Source organism: Epinephelus fuscoguttatus, linkage group LG8 (genome assembly GCF_011397635.1).
Source record: "Epinephelus fuscoguttatus linkage group LG8, E.fuscoguttatus.final_Chr_v1".
NCBI lineage: Eukaryota > Metazoa > Chordata > Actinopteri > Perciformes > Serranidae > Epinephelus > Epinephelus fuscoguttatus.
Window position 1 is genome coordinate 10,040,182 of NC_064759.1, and position 24,760 is coordinate 10,064,941.

General features: G+C 41.7%; 1 protein-coding gene across 1 annotated transcript; it reads left to right on the top strand.

Moving 5' to 3' along the window:
• Positions 1-8,759: 8,759 nt before the first annotated feature.
• Positions 8,760-23,556, top strand: rab11al (RAB11a, member RAS oncogene family, like). The gene is made up of 5 exons (XM_049582866.1): positions 8,760-9,089; positions 14,826-15,021; positions 15,833-16,026; positions 19,344-19,424; positions 21,689-23,556. Exons 1-5 carry the CDS (start codon positions 9,050-9,052, stop codon positions 21,826-21,828), a joined length of 651 nt encoding a protein of 216 aa, XP_049438823.1. The 5' UTR covers positions 8,760-9,049; the 3' UTR covers positions 21,829-23,556.
• Positions 23,557-24,760: the final 1,204 nt, after the last annotated feature.

Genomic DNA, 24,760 nt, shown 5'->3' on the forward strand with positions numbered 1-24,760 from the left:
GAAGCATCCAGACCCCTCAGATCATCTGGAACAGGTTTACTCAGTGTTCCCAGGATCAAAACCAAACAAGGTGAAGCAGCCTTTAGTTTCTATGCTCCCCGCCTGTGGAACAAACTTCCAGAATATCTGAGGTCGGCTGAAACTGTCAGCTCATTTAAATCAGGGCTTAAAACATTACTATTTACTGCAGCTTACCAGTGAACTAGATATGTAACTTACTGTTAGGATAATCTGTAGCTATTGTTTTTATATTTGTCTGCTGTTGCTTTTGCTTTATGTTTGCTTTTTAAATGCATTTTCTGCACTGTTTTTCTTGCTTTTAGCTTTTGCTTTTAATGATCTATTGTTCCTTTAATGTTTTATCTTAACATATTTTCCTTGTAAAGCACATTGAATTGCCTTGTGTATGAATGGTGCTATATAAATAAAATTGCCTTGCCTTGCCTTGCCTTTTAGGGCCAACGTCATGATGACGTAGGACTTTAGGCTACACAGGAGTCTTAAAATGTCGTCTTGTTGTGTTACTGGGACCCAGAATAGAAGGAGTCATGGCTCAAAACCTAAATATTATCACATACCAGCCACCACTGCCAGAAACTGGGGGGGATTAAGAGGAATATTGGATTTCTCCTCAATGCTAACTTTTAGCACATTAGCTAACGTTCGCTTTGATAGCAAAACAAAATGGAGGAAACCGATCAAGTGTCGTCCTCCTTTGTAAGATTGGCATGGTAACCAACCACAAAGCTTCCTGTGACATCATCCATCCACTGAGTTTATGTGTTGAAGTAACACTCATGGTCCTGAGGCCTGTACTACGAAGCCAGTTCAACTTACCCAGGATATCTTTTCGTTAGCTGGCTTTACCAGTCACATTGTCCGTGTGGATAACCGGTACTACAAAGCTGGTCGTCAATGAATTCAGTCAACTCTGTGTTTTCCTGTCCAGCCACGAGCGCGTTCATGTGAAAGAAGTAGGGCTGTTAATTACGAGCAACATCATCAGAACCATGAATGAAGTACTTCATATGATAGGTGATGAAACGGTACTTAAAGTGTCTGCGAGTACGAGACAGTAAAATGTCATTGGTGTTGGGTGTCAACAGTACTCTTTACGTGTAGGTGTCACCAGGCTATAAGTGACATATAGAGTATTTTTTCCTCTTTAGTTGGATGATGATGAAACTACTCTGAATATGTCACATAAAACACTTTAGAGTAACATCAGACTGTTTCTGCTGCTGAAGTAAAGGGTGGAAAAGTAGCCCCATTAATCACTGAAGAGGTCTATTTGATCTAAATGTTGCATTTAATAACGGGAGCCAATTAGCAGCGTTTTTCTAGTCCTCATGACACAGGTGTCTAAAGTTATTTTGAGCTGCAGTGATGAATCAGGGTAAAAATAGCTTTGTGTTAAAATCCCGCTAAAATCATGTGTTTAGTGTGGAAACGATCTGTGTTTGTTAGAAGCTGTTTTAAAACCATTAAAAATAGAGCCCTGACGTGATTCTACTACACTGACCTCTAACTTCATAAGGTTTAAAGGTTACTGTTTTTTTTTACCTGAGACTCTGTGGATACTCCTGTCCTCAGTGATCTGATTGGTCAGAGGTCGGGGTGCTGACAGGCTGGTAGCTGTTCTGCATCAGTTACCACGGTGATTTATCGCACTAAAAAGAGAACCAGCTTTGTAGTACTGAAAACCCAGTTTTAGTTAGCCCTGAAGTTAGCTCGCTAACTCCAAATCCTACTTCGTAGTACAGGCCTCAGGAGAGTGAGTGACCTGACGTGGTGCATTCGTAATTTCAGTCTGATGCTCTACACTAAAATGAGAGCCCTGTTGGTCGAAGAGACGGAGCTTTATATCTTTTTTACTCTATAATGACGAAAACTCTGTGTGTGTGTGTGTGTGTGTGTGTGTGTGTGTGTCTGTTCCATGTTTTTCTCCTAACTGTCTTGGTCAATCCATATGAAATTTGACACAGTGGTAGAGGGTCATGGGAGGATGCGAATGAAGCAATATTACATCAATTGGCCAAAGGGGGGCGCTATAGCAACTGATTGAAATGGCAAACTTTGAATGGGCATATCTCATGCCCCGTATGTCGTAGAGACATGAAACTTTGCACAGAGATGCCTCTCCTCATGAGGAACACATTTGCCTCAAGAACCCATAACTTCCGGTTATATAGATTTTCGGCCATTTTGAATTTTTTGAAAAACAGTTAAAATCGATCTCTTCTTAGGAAGTTTGAGCGATCTGCATGAAACTGGGTGAACATAATCTAGGGACCAATATCTAAAGTTCCCTCTTGGCAAAAATTGGAAAACTTACTAAAACTGAGCTTCTATAAGGCAATGAATATTGCGGAGGACGTGGCTCATCACATAAAGGTGTATAACATCTCAAGGGTTTCACCCATCACAACGCAACTTTGTAGGCATATGACCACACATAATCTGAGGGGACCCCTCCATTATTGACCCCATCAAACAAAATGGGGGCGCTAGAGAGCTAATTTCTTATCTAGGCATAACCACCCAATCAATTTTTACTAAACGTGGTAGATATGTAGCACAGGATGCCTCAAGGTGACTGGAGAACTTTAACTCTAATTGGCAACTGGGTGGCGCTATAACAACAGAAAAATGCTTAAAAATGGCTAAAATGCGACTGATCGCTGTGGCTCCCCCTGTGGACCAATGTTGTTGTTTTTTTTCTAATTTTTGGTATGACTAAGTCATGGTATGGTATGCTGTACATAATCACGGAAACTGTCAGTGTGTCATTCTGTCAGTCAGTCATTCTGTCTGTCTCACGTTTCTCTACTCACTGATGTGGTCAATCTATGTGAAACTGCACATAGGCATTGAGGATTGGCATAGGTAGAAGGTGACAAAGCTACCAATGGGTATGAACTAGTATCTTTATAGAGCAACAAACAGTTAACCACACATTCACTCCACTCGGTCCTCTGGATAACTCCAGTTTGTGCCAGAGTGCACTCCGTCACTTGGAATGCATATTCCTGAATGCACCACTCACATCATCTTCCTCTATTGTCTAAAACAAGCCAACAGAACTTGCTAGCTAGCACTAGCTAATGTCTGTGGAGCATAGTTTTGCCTCCAGCTAAGCCCCACCCACCAACAAATGTCATACTGTTCACTAACAGGAAAAAGGTCTATAAATTAACCAGGCCTCCCACTTAATATGTGTCCCCCCCCAGTGTTGCAACTAAATGTACGCCCTTGGTAGCCAAGACTATGCCCTTTTGATACATCTATCTTACCCCATACCAAACCCCTATTACGTTGCCCAAAATCGCACAGGTAAAAGACCACTCACTGTCACACTATCACGACCCACTGAAAAACACAAACAGCACAGAGCCATTGTTCTTGATATTAGTAACACCTGAACACCTGTGATACAGGCCCAAAGAATTCAAGTAATTAAGAATACCAGATTAGTAAGATTTACCACCTCATCTGTGATTCAAATCAATCACAATAACACACCATTAAACCTACAATTAATATCTGTTAATTAAACTCTCTATCAAACACATACAGTTGTACGAGTCAAAGTATGAAACCATATTTCTTCCACATCAAATGCTGAGCTGCATCAGAGGTTCATAACCTAACAGGAACTCCATAATGAGGTCTAAAAAATCTGGAGATTTCAACATACGAAGAGGCAAAGATGCAGAAAAACTTCTGAGACATCTTTTTTCCTTATTTTTAGATGTACAGTAGCATCTCCGTGTGACAGAAAAGGTCAGGGCTATGCAACCTTTTCAAACATGATATCTCTTTTTCCTCCGACTAAGCTGCGATAATTAACTGGCCCAATTAATGTTGGCTAAACTCTGCCAGACTGATGATGCATGGAGTGAACGAGTGCGCAGGCCTCTCTGAAGGGCTGTGGGAGATATGGTACAAATGTTTTTTCCCTTCCTGCTGCAAATTTAATAACACTGAAACCAAACCAGCTGTCAGTTTTATGGGAAATTAGTGGACTGCCTGATAAGAGACAGAGAAAACAAGAGCTGAACCAAAATAATGGCCCTTTTTTATCAAACACAAGATATCAGCTGGTCTGTGTTATCCATGTCTGATGTGATAAAATAAAAAGGTCCTCTCTGAGCACCACAACATGAAAACAGTGTGTAAAACCAGCAGTGAAATCTCATTTTATGATGCGTTTAAACACGGACTCATTAAAGACTGCAAGCTGTTTCAGGGACTTTCCTGACCTGCCAAGTAGTAAATTGTGGGAAATACCAAAAACTGTCCAACATAATGTACTAAATTACAGTTTAGACTGTGTATCATTATTCACTTTCACTCTGTGATACCTTCAATGCAGAGTTCTTTATCTAGATAATAATAAATAAGGCACGTCTTTCTATCTGATGCAGTTACATCCAACATTTCAGGATCCATATCTTATATTCTAATATTAGTTTTAAAACACTGCATAGATGTTGCTTTTAAATTTTATTTGTCAAAGAAACTAAGTTGGACTTTTTGAGCTGCACTGTCAAACATGGATGGATTACTGAACAGGCCAGCTGGGCACAGGGCCTGGCCTCCATCTGCAAAATGTCACTCAGACTACCAACCACGAAGAGACGATTCCAGGAGGGAGCCCTTCTGTGTGGAGTTGCATTTTCTGCTCGTGTCAGCGTGGGTTTTCTCCAGGTACTCCAGCTTCATCCCACAGTCCAAAGACATGTAGGTTAATTGGTGGCTCTAAATTGTCTGTAGGTGTGATAGCTGTGATAGTCTGGTGACCTGTCCAGTGTGTACCCTGCCTCTCTCCCAATGTCAGCTGGGATAGGCTCCAGCACCCCCGTGACCCTTACGAGGATAAGTGGTTACGAAAATGGATGGATTTATTTGAGGAATTTCAGTCAGGATTTAGAGTGCATCATAGCACTGAGACAGCACTAGTTAAAATTACAAATGACCTTCTGATTGCTTCAGACAAAGGACTCGGTCTCTGTACTTGTTTTATTAGATCTTAGTGCGGCGTTTGACACTATTGACCATCAAATTCTGCTACAGAGACTGGAACACTTAATTGGCCTAAAAGGTTCTGCACTAAGCTGGTTTAAATCTTATTTATCTGATCATTTTCAGTTTGTTCACGTTCATAATGAATCATCCTTAAGTACTAAAGTTTGTTTTGGAGTTCCGCAAGGTTCTATGCTCGGACCAACCCTATTTACTGCTTCCTTTAGGTAACATTGTTAGAATTCACTCTGTAAATTTCCATTGTTATGCGGATGATACACAGTTGTATTTATCTATGAAGCCAGAAGAAAATAATCAATTAATTAAACTTCATAATTGCCTTAAAGACATAAAAACCTGGATGAGCACCAATTTCCTGATGTTAAATTCAGACAAAACTGAAGTTATTGTTTTGGCCCCAAACAACTCAGAGACTCTTTATCTGATGACATAGTTTCTCTAGATGGCATTGCTCTGGCCTCTAGCACTACCGTAAGAAACCTCGGAGTAACATTTGATCAAGATCTGTCTTTTAATTCTCATTTAAAACAAACCTCACGGACTGCATTTTTTCATCTGCGTAATATTGCGAAAATTAGGCCTATCCTGACCCAAAAAGATGCAGAAAAATTGGTCCATGCTTTTGTTACCTCAAGGCTGGATTACTGTAACTCTCTATTATCAGGTAGCTCTAGTAAGTCTTTAAAAACTCTCCAGCTAATTCAGAATGCAGCAGCACGTGTACTAACAGGAACTAAGAAACGTGATCATATTTCTCCTGTTTTAGCTTCTCTGCACTGGCTCCCTGTAAAATCCAGAATTGAATTTAAAATCCTGCTGTTAACTTATAAAGCTCTAAATGGTCAAGTTCCGTCATATCTTAGAGAGCTCATAGTGTCTTATTATCCCACCAGAACACTGCGCTCTGAGAACGCAGGGTTACTCATGGTCCCTAAAGTCTCCAAAAGTAGATCAGGAGCCAGAGCCTTCAGCTATCAGGCTCCTCTCCTGTGGAATCATCTTCCTGTTACGGTCCAGGAGGCAGACACCGTCTCCACATTTAAGACTAGACTTAAGACTTTCCTCTTTGATAAAGCTTATAGTTAGGGCTGGCTCAGGCTTGCCTTGTACCAGCCCCTAGTTAGGCTGACTTAGGCCTAGTCTGCCGGAGGACCCCCTATAATACACCGGGCACCTTCTCCGCTTGTCTGTCTCTCTCGCTCTCTCTCTCTCTCTCTCTCTCTCTCTCTCTCTCTCTCGTATCCTATTACTACATCTTGCTAACTCGGCCATTCTGGATGTCACTAACTCGGCTTCTTCTCCGGAGCCTTTGTGCTCCACTGTCTCTCAGGTTAACTCATATTGCAGCGGTGCCTGGATAGTGTGACGTGTGTGGTTGTGCTGCTGCAATGGTCCTGCCAGATGCCTCCTGCTGCTGCTGTCATCATTAGTCATACTTCTACTGTTATTATACACATATGATTATTGTCACATATGTATACTATCAGATATTAATATATACTTTCAACATATTGTATCACAGTAGCCAGAACTATAATTATAATGTTATTACTTTCATTAATGTTGTTGTAAGCCACTGTCATTACCGTCTGTCCTGCATCTCTCTCTCTCTCTCTGTCTCTCTATCTCTGTCTCTCTCTCTCTGTCTCCCTGTGTCATACGGATTACTGTTAATTTATTATGCTGATCTGTTCTGTACGACATCTATTGCATGTCTGTCTGTCCTGGAAGAGGGATCCCTCCTCAGTTGCTCTTCCTAAGGTTTCTACCGTTTTTTTTCCCCCGTTAAAGGGTTTTTTTTGGAGAGCTTTTCCTTATCAGCTATGAGGGTCCAAAGGACAGAGGGATGTCGTATGCTGTAAAGCCCTGTGAGGCAAATTGTGATTTGTGATATTGGCCTTTATAAATAAAATTGATTTAACTGATTGATGTGGTTGTTCTGTGGCCTTTGCTGTGCTTGGAGGAAAATTTGTATCTTATTAAGGTACATTTGTGTCTCTCTGAGGTAATTTTGTGTCTTATGAAGTAACTTTATCCTTCTTTGATGTTACAGTGTGGCTCTTTTGGTTGTTTTGTGTCTCTTTGGGGTAATTTTGTGTCTTATTGAGGTAACTTTGTGTCACTCTGAGGCCTTTTTAGTTGTTTTGTATCTCTTTGTAGTCCTTTTGTGTCTCTCTGGGGTAATTTTGTGTCTTATTAAGGTAACTTTGTGTCACTCTGAGGCCTTTTTAGTTGTTTTGTATCTCTTTGTAGTCCTTTTGTGTCTCTTTGGGGTAATTTTGTGTCTTATTAAGGTAACTTTGTGTCACTCTGAGGCCTTTTTAGTTGTTTTGTGTCTCTTTGTAGTCCTTTTGTGTCTCTTTGGGGTAATTTTGTGTCTTATTAAGGTAACTTTCACTCTGAGGCATTTTTAGTTGTTTTGTGACTCTTTGTAGTCCTTTTGTGTCTCTCTGGGGTAATTTTGTGTCTTATTAAGGTAACTTTGTGTCACTCTGAGGCCATTTTAGTTGTTTTGTATCTCTTTTTAGTCCTTTTGTGTCTCTCTGGGGTATTTTTATGTCTTATTAAGGTAACTTTGTGTCACTCTGAGGCCTTTTTAGTTGTTTTGTATCTCTTTGTAGTCCTTTTGTGTCTCTTTGGGGTAATTTTGTGTCTTATTAAGGTAACTTTGTGTCACTCTGAGGCATTTTTAGTTGTTTTGTGTCTCTTTGTAGTCCTTTTGTGTCTCTCTGGGGTAATTTTGTGTCTTTTTAAGGTAACTTTGTGTCACTCTGAGGCTTTTTTAGTTGTTTTGTGTCTCTTTGTAGTCTTTTTGTGTCTCTTTGGGGTAATTTTGTGTCTTATCAAGGTAACTTTGTGTCACTCTGAGGCCTTTTTAGTTGTTTTGTGTCTCTTTGAGGTTATTTTGTGTATTATTAAGTAACTTTGTCCTTCTCTGATGTAACAGTGCTTTTCTGTTTGTTTTCTGTCTCTTTGGGGTAACTGTGTGCCTTTTTTGGTCGTTTTGTGTCTGAGGTCATTTTGTGTCTTTTTGAGATAACTTTGTACCTTTTTTGGTTGTTTTCTGTCTCTTTGTAGTCGTTTTGTGTCTCTTTGACGTGATGTTGTGTCTCTTTGAGATAATTGTGTGCCTTATTTGGTTGTTTTCTGTCTCTTTGTAGTCGTTTTGTGTCTCTGAGGTTGTTATATTTGGGTCTCTAATTATGTTTTACACCACACAGAACTTACACATACGCAGATTTAACATATCTTTCAGCAGCATGTAATCAGATCAAAATCATGTTTATGAGGAATCATAAGTTTTAGTGACTACCCTGATGTATCAAGCTGATAAAAACACTGTTATAAATATTTTTTAGTTATTAAATGGATCCCCAAACAGAAAAGTAGGCTTTAAATTATGAGTCTTGTTTTTGGGAGCAGCAGTCTGTGTTATATCACTGTATCTGTTCTGTTGGTCTGCAGTGACACGTGTTGCAGTGAGACATTGTGATACCACTGTTTGCCAGCCGAGCTCCGCTGCTGCTGCTGCTGCTGATCAACCTGAGGCTGATATTACCTGTTGAGACTTGGAGCCCACATACGTCATCCCAGTTAATGACCAAGAGGCAAATCATGACGGACAGCACAGCGGACCAATCACGTGGAGGCTAGTGACAGGTGTCGATCAGCCATTGACCATTAGGAGCAAGCGAGGGGCGGGACCAAGGAAACTGACGTTACGTCGCAGCCTCGGTAATGGCAAGTGACAGAGGGTGAGGAAGACGAGGCGAAACTTTTTCAGCTGCCAGTTGCTGTTGGTTGTTTTTAAGCGTGATAACAACGGCGGTGTCGCGTTCTTGTATTGTGACAGTAATTTACCGCTGAGTGATTATTAACCGTCGTCCGCGTGAGGCTAATTAAAGTCGTTAACGGCGGTGTGTCGGTCGCGAAGTAGCTAAAATACAACAGAAGTTTGTCCGACTTCGAGTTAAATACGTAGAGACACCGAGGAAGAGGAGCTATGACCAACAGAGAAGACGAGTATGACTATCTTTTTAAAGGTGAGCACCTGTTTGTCTTCTAGCTAGTTAGCTAAACTTCGACAGCCTTCACCTGTGAGCAAGTGTCATTTGATGCCGAGTTGTTGGAGGTGTTGACCTCCTGACAACAAGGCGACATTAGACCTGAGACAAAAGCACCTGCTGCTGCTAGCTGCAACTTTGCCACGAATTACAACACGGTGTTACAGCCGCCCACCGTGTCATTTTAACACACAGGCGGCTCTTTCCGTACTCTTATGTATTAAGCAGCATCTGCAGTGGAGTCATCATCTTGCAGGCCGATGATGCAATCATGTTAGGATGCAGTGTTGGTCAACAAGGGGGTCATAATCTGAGGCGTCAAAACAGCCTCCAAGCAGACTGGCTCAGGGAATAAATGGAGTTTGGTCCAGTAGTTTTGTGCCTGGGGACTTCATGGTTCATGGTGTACTTGCAGGTCTAATCTACATACAGGTCTGAGCACTTGGGGAAAACATCACCTGTTATGTCAATAAAAGCTCACCTGCACCTACAGCAGTTTAACTCTAATAATTAACAGATCTCAATATGGTCTAACAAACATTGTAACACTCATTCACAAGGACAAAACTGGGACAAAACCTTCCTCTTTTGCGGTTTTAATTTTTACCCTTAATTAGGTTGTGAAAATATATTTCAAAAGATCAAAATCTTGACTAATAAACCTTGTAATTATCAGTATAATAATATTATTATGTCAGAGGTAAGGTCTGGCTGAGTTGATGTCTTACAGAGTTGACAAAAACTTATATTTTTATTAATTTCACAGCAGTCATAGTGAGTAGCCTTTATATTTCTCATAGTATTTAAGAGTTTTCTCAATGTTGATCAAAAATATTCACTTTTAAACCATTATTCTTATTTATTTTTGAATTTGTAGGGCTACAGAGTTGACGTGTTATGTTTGAGACACACCTGATAGCATCATTATTTAATGAACATATAAAATAAATAGAAAGCTCACCAGTTCTTGAGCAGTATTCCTGCTTTTTTAGAAACCAGGCAGTGAGGCAGGAGTCCTTGTGACGTAGGTAACCGCTTTTATACCTGATCGAAGTTTTTGTAGAGCTGACAGAAATCTGTGAAAGGCCTACTTTTCACACACACACACACACACACACACACACACACACACACACAAATTAAACAAAGATGACCAGCAGTACATTAGAACACCAGTGCAATCTGTATGTACTGTTAATTTTAATTTTTTTGTAGGCTTTTCACACATTTTTTTAAATGTTTTTTTTTAAAGCCTTTCAAAGAAACTTTTTTTGATATGCAGAAACACTCCCACAATGTGTAATCTGGTATAAAATGGACTGTAACTGTATAGTGTATATGTGTGGGGGTGGGGGGAGATTGTTCCCATATAGCTGTCTGGTACAAACAATAGTTTATGGTTGTACCTTGTCATAAGCAGAGGGGAAATGGAGCGTTCATGGTCTGTTCAAATATAGAACACCAAACAAGCGTGTGTTGTCAAACTGGAAATACCTGCATGCAGTGTGTGTTTGGGCCACAGAGAAGCTCTGTCCCGGAGCAAAGAGGAGATGAGATTTACTCACTCACTCACTTGTTCACTCTAGAATAAAATGACATGACTCCTTGTGACCAAATAGCAAATTTATCTGAATCATGTGCAGTGGTGCAAGGACACTGATAAGGTATCGGCTGCCTTTCAATCCTGTGCTTAAACCAGGAAAGAGCTAACGTTATTGTAATGGCTCTCCTTTGTTCCTACAACCTCTTTTTTGTCCCTCGCTGTAAGATAGCATGAGTCAAGTTGGGTGAGCTGTTGGTGAGTCACCTAAACCTTTCCCTACTGATGGAGACATCAGCAGGAGGAGGTCATCCTGCTGGAGCATACCTCCTTTCTTGTACTGCACATGTTCATTTTTAGTGCCGTGTGTTAGCCTCAATACTGGGTGTTTGTTTAGAAACTTTTCAGACTGACTGCTTCACTTCTGGTCTTTTTTTCTGGTTTAAAAACACCTTTCATAGCCCAGCAGAGTAAATCATGTTAGAGCCATTAGCTTCTTTCAGTGGAAATATATATATATATATATATATATATATATATATGATGCATTTTGATGCAATAAAGTCAGCACTAATGAGAAATTAATTATCCTATGTTAATAGGAGGTATCTCTTTTAGATAACCAGCCATAGTCTGCATTATACACTGCTTTAATTTACCTAAATGGAAATAATGAGATTGGACATGTGATGGTGATCTTTTATTCCATGTACAGGGATTCAGGGGATGTAAATATATCAAATAATCTCTCTGAAAAGAAAGATTCTCAGTATAATTTTGTTTCTTTCTTCATTCCCACCTCCAGACAGTTTCAGGCTAGGCTGCACTGGGTGCAGTGTTGTACAATATGAAATAGAGGTGTCATATCATTTTAGCTGAAGAATGCCAACGCAACAATAGGTTGGAGAATGGGTGTGTAACGCAGCCATGATTTTACCTGTGCGATGGCAGAGGACCTAGAAGTGGTTGCATAATGATTTTTGTCCTCCGCCCAAGATCTTTTGTCCCTGATGAAATGGAGAATGGCAGTGTTGCCTTTCTAGGTATGTAGGAGAGCCACACCGTTGGTATGTGTGGCCCCTGTGTTTTCATTATTTTAAAGTCTAGCCTTTAGTGAGGACAGGTTTCCGCTTGTGTCTGTTACACCATACTGACAAACTTTAATGTACAGTTTCCCCTCAGAACGACCTGTGTTGCTTAAATGCAAGTGTGGACACAGTGGTCGGTTCGTGAATGCAGTTTCAACATTCCCTAACAAGTTCCTATTTCATAACAGCAGGGTGGTGAGCTGGTGTAGTTGGTTCCTTTTGACACACTGACTCACCTGACAATTGTGGAAGTAGTTTTCTGACAAACACTCACTCTAATAATGTTTAAATATGTTTTAGGAGAGGATCCAGTAGAAGAGACGCAGCATTAAAGCCTCTGTTTTTATCATCGTGATTACACACTAAGCATTAAAGCAGTAGCTCATTTCTACACTGCACATGTAGTGATTTACTTCTCTCACCCTATGTCAGTAACAACTCCACTGCCATTTTTATCTAAAGCAAAACAAGGCCTCTCTCCAAGTCTAGTCATTGTTCACAGATTTTATGGATTTTTTTATGCTTTGTTTGGGAAGTGTAAAATAGTAGCTTCTGTCAACCAAAGCAATTTGGAGGAAGTGTTTGGCATCGGGACAAACTTCAGCAGAGTTTTTGGCTGAGACTTGAGTTAGCTCTCAGATTTTTTAGTTAATGTCTAAACATTAATTTTTTTTTATTATACATTGTTTTTAAAACAGCAGGATAGCTTATTCATACAAATCGATTTGAGCATACTGTATGTGTGGTATAATCAATCCACTAGCTCCCAACCCTGGGGGCCTGGACCTCCACTAGGGGTCGCCAACATTTCACAGAGGGTTGCAAGGCCTTCTTGATTTTAAGGGGTGTAAGAAAAGTAAAAACAAAAAATACAGTGGGCCTATATCTCAGCATTTTATTTATTTCTGTGAGGAAATCTAAATGAAATTTTTATTTTTTAAAGTTTAAGAATAAGTTAAAAAAAAAATCTGACAGGATAAGGGCACGGTGAAGACCTGAACACAAGCTATGTTCACAGAGCCTTTATCCTGCTACACAGACTTGCCCTGCATTAAAAAAGTACACGGTTAAAACAACCAAAGAGTTAATATAACAATCGTCAAGTATCAGGGAGAAGACAACATGGACATTGCCAGAAAGAACTCAAGTAAGAACCCAAGTAAGACTGTATTAGAGCCCATCCAATATGTGTGTCGGCAGATGTTATCAGCTGATCTTGGCCTCTCACATATATAATGGTATCAGCGTGTATGCTGTCTGATATGCATATGAAAAGTTTTTTGTTGTTTTTTTTTTTTTTTTGCAGAACAATTTTTAATTCTTAATTTCCCATTGAAGTTTACTCTTTCAGTGCACTGATGTCATTTTTTACAATAAAGTTTAAAGGTAAAGGTTTAAAGGTATTTTTAACTGATCAGGTTCCGTTATATTGAGCTATGTAGAACCCAAAACATCAGCTGTCACACAGGTGTTTTTACTTTTGTTTACTTTCATGCACAGCAGCGTGGAGTGCAGCCTTCATCAGCTCTCCCAACTCTGTCTGTCTCTCCTCCACATGGCCGATCTCCTGTGTGTGTAAGAGCTGGGGCTGAGCCCCGCCTGCTGTGAAACACCACAGGTCATAAAAGAAAACACCTCCAGCAAAAAGCCAATAAAAGTAACATATTAATGTAGTCTAATCCACGCAAAAGATGTTCAGAAATGAAATAAATAAATCAATGAAAATAACCACTCAGCTGAATACTGTGCAGTCACCTGGCTCAGACACAGGCTGAATACTCTCTTAAAGGGACAGAGAAGTTCCCTCAAGACATTTTATACTTAGTTATTTTGTAAAAAAAAAGAGTAAGTAAATAACAGGCTGATAATTAAAAAAACATTAAGGAGCAGCTTGGATGCAGGGATTTTTTTGCTAATGCATTGCAGAGCTATTCAGTTGTCAAGCAAAGGCTATACATTGGATTGATTTTTAATAACTTTAAAGTAGTTGAAGTGTGCACGTGCAGCTGTTTTATCCAGGAAAATAGAGCTTTCGGTATCGGATCAGGACTCAGTATTGGCAGATACTTGACGAGGACATCCTTAATTTGTTGCACTGTAAACTAAAAAATCGTGCTTCAATTACATATCTTTGTCATAGGTCCTTGGTAACCCAATGTACGAGATGATTGCATTGTAGATACAGACATTTAAATAGATATATAGGTATAGATAGAGAGCGAGATAGATAGAATCAGCTGATATATCAGTTTCAGGATTTTTTTAACTCCCTAATATCGACATCAGCCCTAAAAATCCAGTATAGGTTGGGCTCTAGTATGATTGATTGTTATAAAAAGTTCCTAAAAGTAGTAGGAAAACTCATCTCTCACTCATCTCAGTATTCACAGGAAATCGCTTGTTTTATTTAAACTTTTTGCAGCTGTTGCGTTCACTATTTGGATTAAATGTGCAGTTTATCAATTGTTATTTTTATGTGTTGAATATTATATGAAATATCCGTGTCACCAAGTCAGGGGTTGCAAGTTTACTCAGCTATAGAAAAGGGGTCCCTAAAGGAAAAAGGGAGTCTCAGCTCTCTCCAACGTATCTAACGTATTCACAGTAAAGCACTGTCATGACTGTATTTGACTGGTGAAATCTTCAGTGAATCGCTGAATTCACCTGCGCTCAGACTGCGGGTATTTCCTGAAAAAGAGCAGGTGGTTCTAATATTCAGTATACTCAGTGGGAGTCCCCTGAATTTCTGCTCTACCTTGGCTGGAAGCCACTCATGTGTGTCATTGGCGAGACAGGCTATCTGATTACAATGAGAATCAGACTTAATTCAAAAAGGTCAGCCCACACTGTTCAGTGTAACTTCTTTGTGGTTTAATGAACTGTTACACCAAAGATCTACCAGGAATTAACCTTTTACAGCTGCAGCCGTAAAGTACGCTGTGCTGCTGAAACACAATTGTGTATAGGATGTTCTCCATATGTGTTTTTGGTTCTTGAAAATGAGATTGTGGTCGTGATACTGAAAAAAGTTCAAAACAGTCTGCTGATGATTGTTCCTATTTCTTTGCCTTTTCTTTTCTCCTGTAGTGGTGCTTATTGGAGATTCAGGTGTAGGGAAGAGTAACCTGCTGTCCCGATTCACCCGAAATGAGTTCAACCTGGAGAGCAAGAGCACCATCGGGGTGGAGTTTGCCACACGCAGCATCCAGGTAGAAGGGAAGACCATCAAGGCTCAGATCTGGGACACAGCTGGACAGGAGAGATACCGAGCTATCACTTCTGCGTGAGTACAGTACATCACTGAAGCCTTTGTGGAAGCACCGCTACACACATGTGCATACACTCGCCTCCACACATAGGCAGAGATACCCACTTCACACAAGTACATGCTCACTTGAAGGAAATAATGGGATTTTTAATTGGGTCTAGCACGCATGCAGACGCACACAGGTTTGCATTCAAAGGTTGAAACAAGCATGACCTTGATATTGATACAGGCTAAGCACACGAACTCCAAAGGGCCTTCTTTGCTTCCTCATGCATTGTGCATTGCATGCATTTTTTGTCAAAGCTGTTATTCACAGTCACATGAAGTTTGGCTGCATAGGTCAAAGGATCATCCTCTGTCTATGAATTCAATTTACAATCACATTCCTGAATCAGTTAGATATTCTGAAGTGATTAACACAACAAAAATGCAGCTTTTTTGCCTCAGGGCAGGAAGTGTTTTGTTGATTCCTCCTCATTTCTCGATCAAGTCCCCGTCCCAGCATTCGTCACTCTTTTTGAATTCTCTGCGTCGATGTGGCAACCAACCCCCGAGGCATTGGTATGCACTGTATCAATCCCCCACAGGCACTGACGAAGCAGACAAGCAAGCGCAGCCAATCTTTAATTAAAACAAGTGATGTCAGTCAGTGTTCACTTGTGTTATGAGCGTCATCTGCTTCAATATTTCTTGTGTTTCTCAGCTTCAAAACAGGCCGAGCCCATGTGACACACCTGCAAAGAATCCAGATATCCAACAGGCCGCGACAAGAAAAAGTTGTCCGCTCCAGTGTATGTAATGTTCATCTCTCTCCTCTGTTGTCCAGGTACTACCGTGGAGCAGTCGGCGCTCTCCTGGTTTACGACATTGCCAAGCACCTGACGTATGAAAACGCCGAGCGCTGGCTGAAGGAGCTGCAGGACCACGCAGACAGCAACATAGTCATCATGCTAGTGGGCAACAAAAGTGATCTACGCCACCTAAGAGCAGTGCCAACAGATGAGGCCAAGGCCATGGCAGGTATTGTCACTGTCTGTGTGTGTGTGTTGCAGCCTGTGAGGTTTTGGACTCGGCCTTAACACATTATCACCAGGTCAGGTCAGGTGATAATGACCATAGATAGACTGCCCCTATGGGTGGGTACTGGTCATACTTAACCTATACCAGTACCAGGACCTGGAATTCGATACTTCATGTTCTCTCTCATCACAAAAATCTAATCTTTGAACAAGCTGCAGGGCGACGTAGTAGACTAAAAAGCAATGCTGCTTTTCTTTTATAATCACATATAGAGCTAATCGTCTGTCTCTGTCCGTCTGCTTGTGTGTGTGTGTGTGTGTGTCTGCTTGTCTAGTAGTGATACAACGCTATTACTAAAATAATATAGAAAAGAAAATAGACCAGATGCCGAAATCAGCCTGGCAGATTGGCGTTTTGGCTCACTGGAAAGCTGATGGTACTTCTGCAGAGCTCCATGGCTGGTTTCTGGGCTCTGGGGCGCTTCCGCCTCCTGTCTGATGTTGTACCCGTCAGCTCTGTGGAGCTCTGTTGCAGGCCCCAGAGCCCCATGGTTGGCTTTGGGAGCTTCATGGCAAACCTGGCGTTCTCACCAATGCGCTCTCAGGTACAGACATTTGGCACTAAGGGATTTAACAGAAATCAGTATTCTGCTGCCAGGTGCCCTTAAAGTATCAAGTTCAGGGGCGACCTCCAGCTCACCAGGTAGACTCTGCGCCCCACATAGGCTTCATCCTTTGCAGCAGACCAGGTTCGATTCTGACCTGTGGCCCTTTGCTGCGTGTCCTCCCCTGTCTCCTCCACCTTTCCTGTCTATCCTCAGATGTTCTAACAATAAAGACAACCCTCCCCACAACATAATCTTTAAAAAAAAAAGTAGTGTTGAATACCAAACGTTTCTGACCGTGAGCTGCTTTAATTAGATCCTTAACTACTTTATAATGTGTTATATGATAAAATTAATGCTTCTGCTTTAGTTTACTTAGTTTGTACAGTCTTGTGTGCTCATTTCCAGTGGCAACACCCATGTTAGAAATGTTTGCACTGTGATACTGTAAGGCATTTTACATAAATATGTCCACCATACGTCCTTGGCTCGTGTTTGAGCACGTGTAAGAAAGCACAGCACAAGGTCGAAAGGACCTGATTTAAATTAATGAAACTTCTTTTAATCGGAGCCCTTTGAGAATTTCAAGGCTTTGTTTCAGAACATTTATTTTTTACAGTCAACCTTTTGACACTCACAGCCTATTGTTTCAGAGCAGTTTGGCCACGTGTTTACTCTTGACCTTGAGTTTATTGGCTTGTGTCTGATTTCGTGTTGCACCTGCTTTGACTGGTAAATGACTCCTGTAGGACGGCCTGTAAGAACGTCAAATACAAGAGTCCTGTTGATGCATATTAGAGTAAAAAAATTCATCTACATCGCTAGATAAATATTGTTTGTACCTTTCTGTGCTTTCTGTTTTTCACTGATTTGTTTCTCTATACCACAAACATCATTTATGATGCCTCATTTACATTAAGACCATGTGATGGACACATACATGCAAAGTTTATGATGATACCATGAGTTAAGGCTCCTCCTCAAAGAGCCCAACAGCGACAGTGAACGAATAATTTCATTTGTTCATCTCCTTTATTCTTGGAATCAAAATGTAAAGAGACGGAAAGAACAAACTGGAAAATGTTTATGATTAATGCAATCTTTGCAGCTTTATTACCATTTACTACGTAATATTACCAAATATCTGCTGGTTGCATCTGCTGTTCTAAACTTACTTTTAAGGGTACCAACTGAATCACGGCTGTACCACTGAATACTGATTTACGCTAAATCCATCAGCGCCACATTTCAGTACTTGAGAGCACATCTAGGTGAGAGCAATTGGTTTAGACGGGAGGTGGAAGCGCCCCAAAGCCAAAGAGCCGGCCACAGAGCTCCGCATTGGCCTCCCAGCAAGCCAAAACTATCACTGCAGCACCAATCTGCTGCAGTAGTTTTGGCATCTGTTCTTTTTTCTTTTCTATATTGTTTTAGTAATCGTCTAGCATCACTGCGAAACGAGCAGACACACACGTACACAAACAAGCAGACGGACAGATAGACGGAGACAGAAGATGAGCTTTATGTGTGATTAGAAAAAAACAGAAGAGCAGAATTGTTTTTTAGTCTCGCACCCCCCCCTCCCGCAGCTTGTTTAAAAATGACATTTTTGTTATCACAGAGAAAGTTAAGCACTAAAAAAAATATACTGTTGTGGACGACCCTAATCTTCACACATAGGAAATGTCTCTCAGTTCCATGTCATACATACACTTGGGTGATGTTTGATGTTGGTCAGATTGAGTCAGCATAAAGAGCATGTTTTTTTTTAAATAGGAGTTTGTCCTTCACTGTTTGTTCTAGGCCTTTTTCATTAGAGGCATTTTGACATTTCACAGTAGGAAAAGCACAGGTTGATTGATAAAAATGAATGATGGCTGAATTCCATTTTGCTGCTTTGGTTTCAGGGTCACGGCCAACTGTCGCACTGTCACATTGATGTACTGTCGCCTGATATCAGGCAGATTAGACAACTCGTTACACTCTGTTTCCATCTTCAATCTGACATTGTGTCCTGACTGATTTTTGTCGGGGAGGGAAACTTAATTTTCTCTAACCAATCACTAGAGACCATCGTATCAGCCTGAATCTAACCGCATTATAAGTCCACACTCGTGTAGCCATGCCAACATACCCGTTCTGTGCAGGGTTTTAAGAGTGGAGTGGAGAGAAGTTAAAACTAACTACGATTTGTGGCAGAAATGGAGAAGACATGACAATTTAGAACAGCCTTGATAGCAGCGTCTATCTTGTCTGTAGCGCTCGCCATTGATACAACTCCTCATTGGTCTTGCCTGGGTCAATGGTCTGTACCCAGGCAAGATGTACTAGGACAACAAAGTCAGCGTTGATTGGCAACAGCTGCGCTTTTCCTACTATTAGATGTTTATATGTCTGCTGTAAAAAAAAAAAAAAAGGAATATTTTATAGAGTGAACAGTTAATTCAGCTGTCACACAACCCATTGGATTTTCTATAATTATAAAGCATTTCACAGTCAGCAATCAAACAGGAAGGGGCTGAAATTACTACATCTCTGTGGAGAAACCTGGAGTGAGCGAATTATGCAGAAGAAATCAGTCGCTGAATCAGTGCAGTGTTAATGCCAGTACTGTACATCAATACAATCCACCTCAGCTCTGTGTAGATATGAAACTTAAAAATAATGCAGGCCTATGACATATTGTGGCGTTATGTGCATGTGTGTGTTACAGAGAAGAATGGCTTGTCTTTCCTGGAGACATCAGCGTTAGACTCATCTAATGTGGAGCTGGCTTTCCAGACTATTCTCACAGGTGAGTTTTGTGTTTATCTCGTGCCGTTTTTTAGTGTTCGTATCAAATTATAGAATGAAAGTGCATTTGATCCTGAAGGGCACTGATGTCTAAAGCTCCCAAGTCATCTAATGATAATGCTGTATATATACTGGGTATTGATTTGTCTGAAAGTGTTACATTTCCGTCCAGACGGTGATGGTTTACATAACACTGATCGTCTGCCACTAGATGGCAGCAAAATCCATCTTATCTGTTGTCAGTACTCATCACTGATGTGCAGTCTTTGCCGACAACTCCACCTCAGTCGTTTCAAAAATATGACTAATTGGCACCATGAAACATCGCTCAGCCAGTCAGTCTTGGTGAGAGCTGCTATAAAGACGGCCAGTCACCAGCAAACCACCATGCTCTTTGTTTATGGTCACAAATCCACTTTGACCCACTGTACCAGATGCATCTGTGGAAGACAGAAATTCTGATACTGGTTCAGTTTTTTTCTCAAGTAAATGTGCCCAGGAGGCATATAGCCACACTAACAAGTGCATCTGATGTTGGAGCTTTGGTAACATGGAGGCAAAAAAAGCAATTGTTGTGACTGAGTCAACCCCTGGAGTGCTTAAAGGGGTAATCCAACAGTGAGTGGTGCTTCCACTTCAATTGCTCCAGGGGCTATCAGTCTGCAAGTATGTGCCACTTACTGCTTGTATTCTGCTTCTGCACCGTGTTCAATTCCCAGACGCCTCTGCTTGAGCCATTTGAGACACTCTGCCCACACCACAGCTTTATCAGTAATTTCTAATTCATAAAAACTTCAAACCAACAGGCCTCATTGAGCTAACGTAGCTAATGAGCTCGTTAAGGGAGGAGAAGAGAGGAAGTTAGCCGTGCATTAGCGGGCCAGTAAGAGCTGAACTTTAGACCCAGTGGAGCAGAGATGATGTCGCGTGTAGATATCAGCAGCAGACAGATCGTGGGTCAGAGAGGGTCATCCTGGTGGGTTATACAGGCGCAGCAGCTGGCGCTGTGTGGGATCTGTAGCATAGACTTTATAAAAACAATGGACGTAGCCACTGTAACGTCACCTATTGATTTGTGGACTGCTGTTTCGAAGTGTCAAGTTTTGCATTTCGGCAGTCACCATCTTGGATTTTCAAGCTGGAAGTGACCATATTTAGATAAGAGTGTGGGGCTGTGGAGGAGCGAGGGATGGATTTAACTTGTAGATCGTCATCTCTAAATGTAAATGCCCTTAATTCTGCACAACTTATAGCCTTAAAGATTTAATGTGTAGGATTTAGGGGGATATATTGACAGAAATAGAAGATTAAAAGAATAAAAGTATGTTTCCTTTAGTGTATAATCACCTGAATTACCTGGTTGCAATCTGCAATCCTCACTGCTAGATGCCACGTAATCCCTCTAAATTTTACACACTGCTCCTTTGATAAAATGTAAATGGGTGTGTTATATAAAAATTCAACCCCCTCCCGCACAGTTGTCATGAATGGGAAAATTAGCCATAGAGAGACATTTTGTTGTACCAGCCTGTAAACATGTTTACATCTGCTGTAAAGTTGGGCATTTTAACGTGGGGGGATTGACTGGAGTCAGTCTCAAGTGGCCATTAGAGGAAGTGCAGTTTTTGGCACTTTGATGTAGGCTTCAGCTGTCATCCCTGGAGGCTGCCACGTGGTCAGTAGTAGCGCGTCACAGTTTGACCCCCTGACGTGTCATGTTCCAGTCAGCCAGGAGTCTTGTTTTTCTTTGAACTGTCTTGCTTCATCTGCAGTTTTTATTTCAGGACTGTTGTGCTTCACATCTGGCTGTAGTTTAGAGTCAAAGCGGCAGTATGCAACAGTAAGTCAGAGAGGTATCTGCACTCTGCAAATTTGTATGTCAGTTGAAAAACACTGAAGTTGAGCTGTGTGCTTCAGCAGCTCTTGTCTGCTAATTATTGTGTCTGCTCACCAGCATGCGCATGTAGGGTCACAGACGCAAGACCAACAATGTCTAATGTTCGTTTTTGCATTGCAAATTCAATGTAAACTGTATTGCATATTGTAGCATTGGGAATGCCTAAATGAGACTTGGTACTGCCACATGACACAACGATGCCAGTTTAGGATGGAAAGAATCCTTCGCTGCTGCCAGGAGTCTGGATAGAACAGTTGTTGTTCAGTTTTGCCATGCTGTTTGTCCTTATCACAATATGTCCCACTGTTGGCTGGATTTATAGGCATCTACACATAACTCATTCCCTTTCACCCTTCTCTCCATCACAGCCATCTACAACATCGTGTCACAGAGGCAGATCTCAGGGCGAAGCGACTCAGACTTCTCACCAGCCTCCAACGTAGTGCCCATCACGGTTGAGCCCACCCAAAACTCAGCCAGTAAGGGTGTCTGCTGCCAGACCAACTGAGACCTTACCACTGACCTCCTCCTTCACCTCCAGGCAATTGGAGAAACAGCCAGATAGACAAACAGAGACAGACAGAAAAGAGAGACAGGTAGAGATAACCATTTCACACAAGGACACTTATACTGGGGTTGATTTGTCTGTTGTCTGGTTAAGAAATCTTAATACAGTATGAAGAGGGGGACCACTGAAGGAGGGATAGTAAAGACATTCAGACAGGGGGGGTGTGTGGTGTGGTGTGGGAGGATTACTATCAATGGAAAGAAAACGGGCGAGATGCACCGTACCCAGTGCATTAAGCTTTTGAAAGAGGTACATGATCAGAACTGATTCACAATCTAATGAAAAATTTAACACATTATGAGGTCCCTTTTGTATCTCATCACGATTTCCGTCTTTGAAAACTGTCCTCCCTTTTTTGAAAGCTCTATTTTACAAGCCAGTAAATGCTTTCTCTCAGTTTCCCACCACCAGGATATTGGGCAATAAAAATCCACATCCAAAAAGACTGAACTGCAACCCCTCTGTCGCCACCCTCATTCCCATTCTCCCCTAAATGTATAATATTTAGAAAATAATGTCCCTCGCGGTATTTATTAAACACTAGATTAAGGTCTTGTTTGGCCAAAGGGTTTGCAATTTAACACTATTTGGTTTAGATTCTCCACGCTGATCACTTTGCAGCAAAAATGGAGCGCTCTTGCTTTTTTGATGCTTTTGCCCACAATCATATCTCTGTGTGAAGAAGCTTGTGAGGGCAACTACCCCTCACTAATGGGGGAATAAGGGCTTCAAGTCATTTTTCCTAAATGCACATGCCGGAATTTGGTCAAAGTCGGCTGGTTCAAGTTGTGTTCCACCAGGCCACTCAGAGCAATAACATCCCTCCCTACCAGTGACATGTAATTTCTTTTTGATTGCTTTTGATCTTTGTTTGGAAGGCTTTCCTGCTCCGCGCACACTTTGTACTCTGCAGATGAGTCATGCTCTTGCAAGCTTTGCACAGCGTTAACTCTAAATGAGACGGGATAGCTGGATCACTGGTGAATGGGTTAACTGCCTCACAAGTCAGTGGGATAGCAGCATTGGCTCTGCTCATGACTGTCTCACCCCTGCCCTGAACCTTTGGGTGTAGCGGGAGAGATTAGGGAATCGGTTTAAATGCATGGACAACCCTGTGCTGCTGCTTCTGCTGCCTGCTTGCTGGGATGGATAGATAGATAATGTTTCAGGGGATGAGGTAGTGAGGGCACTCAGCCCTGCCCTGCTCCTGTGGTCTCTGATGTACCCGAGATGGCTTGTTTTACTGTAAGTGAAATCCTCCACTGCCTGCTACCTACTCCTCTCTGTCTCTCTCTACACTGTATGTAACTGGAACAGGACTCTGCCTTCTGGGATCTCCCTGAGGTCTGCCCTCGCTCTCACTTGCCTGTATTTCCTGTGGAGGGGGCGGGGGTTGTATTCAGGAGCCAGGATTGGGTTTGTTGGTATCTAATAGTTTAATAGATGAGGAAAAGGAGAAAGGATGGTAGTGTTAGGTGGGGCTTAATTAAATCCAAAGGTTATGCACACAGATGGTGTTTATCCTGGTTATATGTTTCCACATCAACACTGACTTCTGTTGACTTCACAGGTCTTAAACTGGGTGGTGTAGGTTAGGGCTTTTTAAACATTTATTCTAATATATGTATATTTGGACTGCATATGTATAAATAAATCTCATTTGTTATAGCCTGCCTCCTCTCATGTGTCTTCAAGATGAACAATTAAAGCTGCAAGTAGCTGAGTTTTTCATTCACAAATGTGGGAGAGGTCTGACTTAATTTGTCTTTTATATTTCTGAATGTCCGCTGTAATATAACAAGATATCTGCTGTAAAATCATAGTTCCTCTGATCATGGGGATTAAAATATCAATGGTCGTTAACTTAAAGGAGCAATAAGCGAAATTCATCATTTGTAGATTGAAGGAATTAAAAAATTGCTATCTGAAGAACTAGAGGTGTAATTTCATCTGGAGTATAGCATGACCTCACACACCCTCTCTCTGTGTTGATCTCCAGCCCATTGTTTACAAGCCGGTCCGGCTGCGCGTTCATGTACGTTCATGTGAACCCCTCCCACCCCCCATTGGAGCCCTTGGCCCTCCCTCCCTATAAAAGGCTACAGCCAGTGAGCAATGGCAGCGCGTATTTTCGAAATGAAATGGTAGAGAGCGGAACAAAACTGGGGCTAACCAATGCTTCCTCCTCAGGCTCCACTTCACTCAGCTGCCCCACAGATCCACTGCCTCTCCCACTTTAACCTCAATAACAATCCGGAGCTAGCTGGGAGCGGCTGGTGAGGCGTTAGCCGCAGCATGACCGGAGAGAAGCACAGCCAGTTAGCCTCCGCTAGCTTCCCAACTAGCCCCGGCTCTCTGTTTGGATCCAACCGGAGCACCGAGCCCTGGTTTGTTATTCATGTTAATGTGGGAAGAAGCAGCGGGTTTATCGGGCAGCTGAGTGAAGCTGGGTGAAGTGGAGGCTGCGGAGGAAACAGCGGGATGGGTTAATGTCTGGAGCTTGAGTTATTAGCGGCTCGGTCCCAGCAATGGGTCAGGCGTTACGGTTGTGTTAAGTGAGTAAGTCAGCCCAGCTAACATTTTCAATTAGCATTGTACTGGCAAGCCAGGCGTGCAGCCCGCGAGGCTACATTTTTGTAATATATTTGCTGAGATGGAGGTGAGGGTCAGTGACTAGAAGAGCTGGTAGAAGTGCTCCATAGCTGTAAGTTACTCCAGTAGCCGGTGGCAGCCGACTCGGCTAGAGACATCGTCGGATCCCAGCTAGTGCTAACACCGGGAGCTAACGCTAACGTTCCTCCTCTTCTCCGCGAGTGAGAGCGATGTTTTAGCCTAGCGGGCAGCTGGCTCGTGGGCTGCCCGCTAAGGCTAA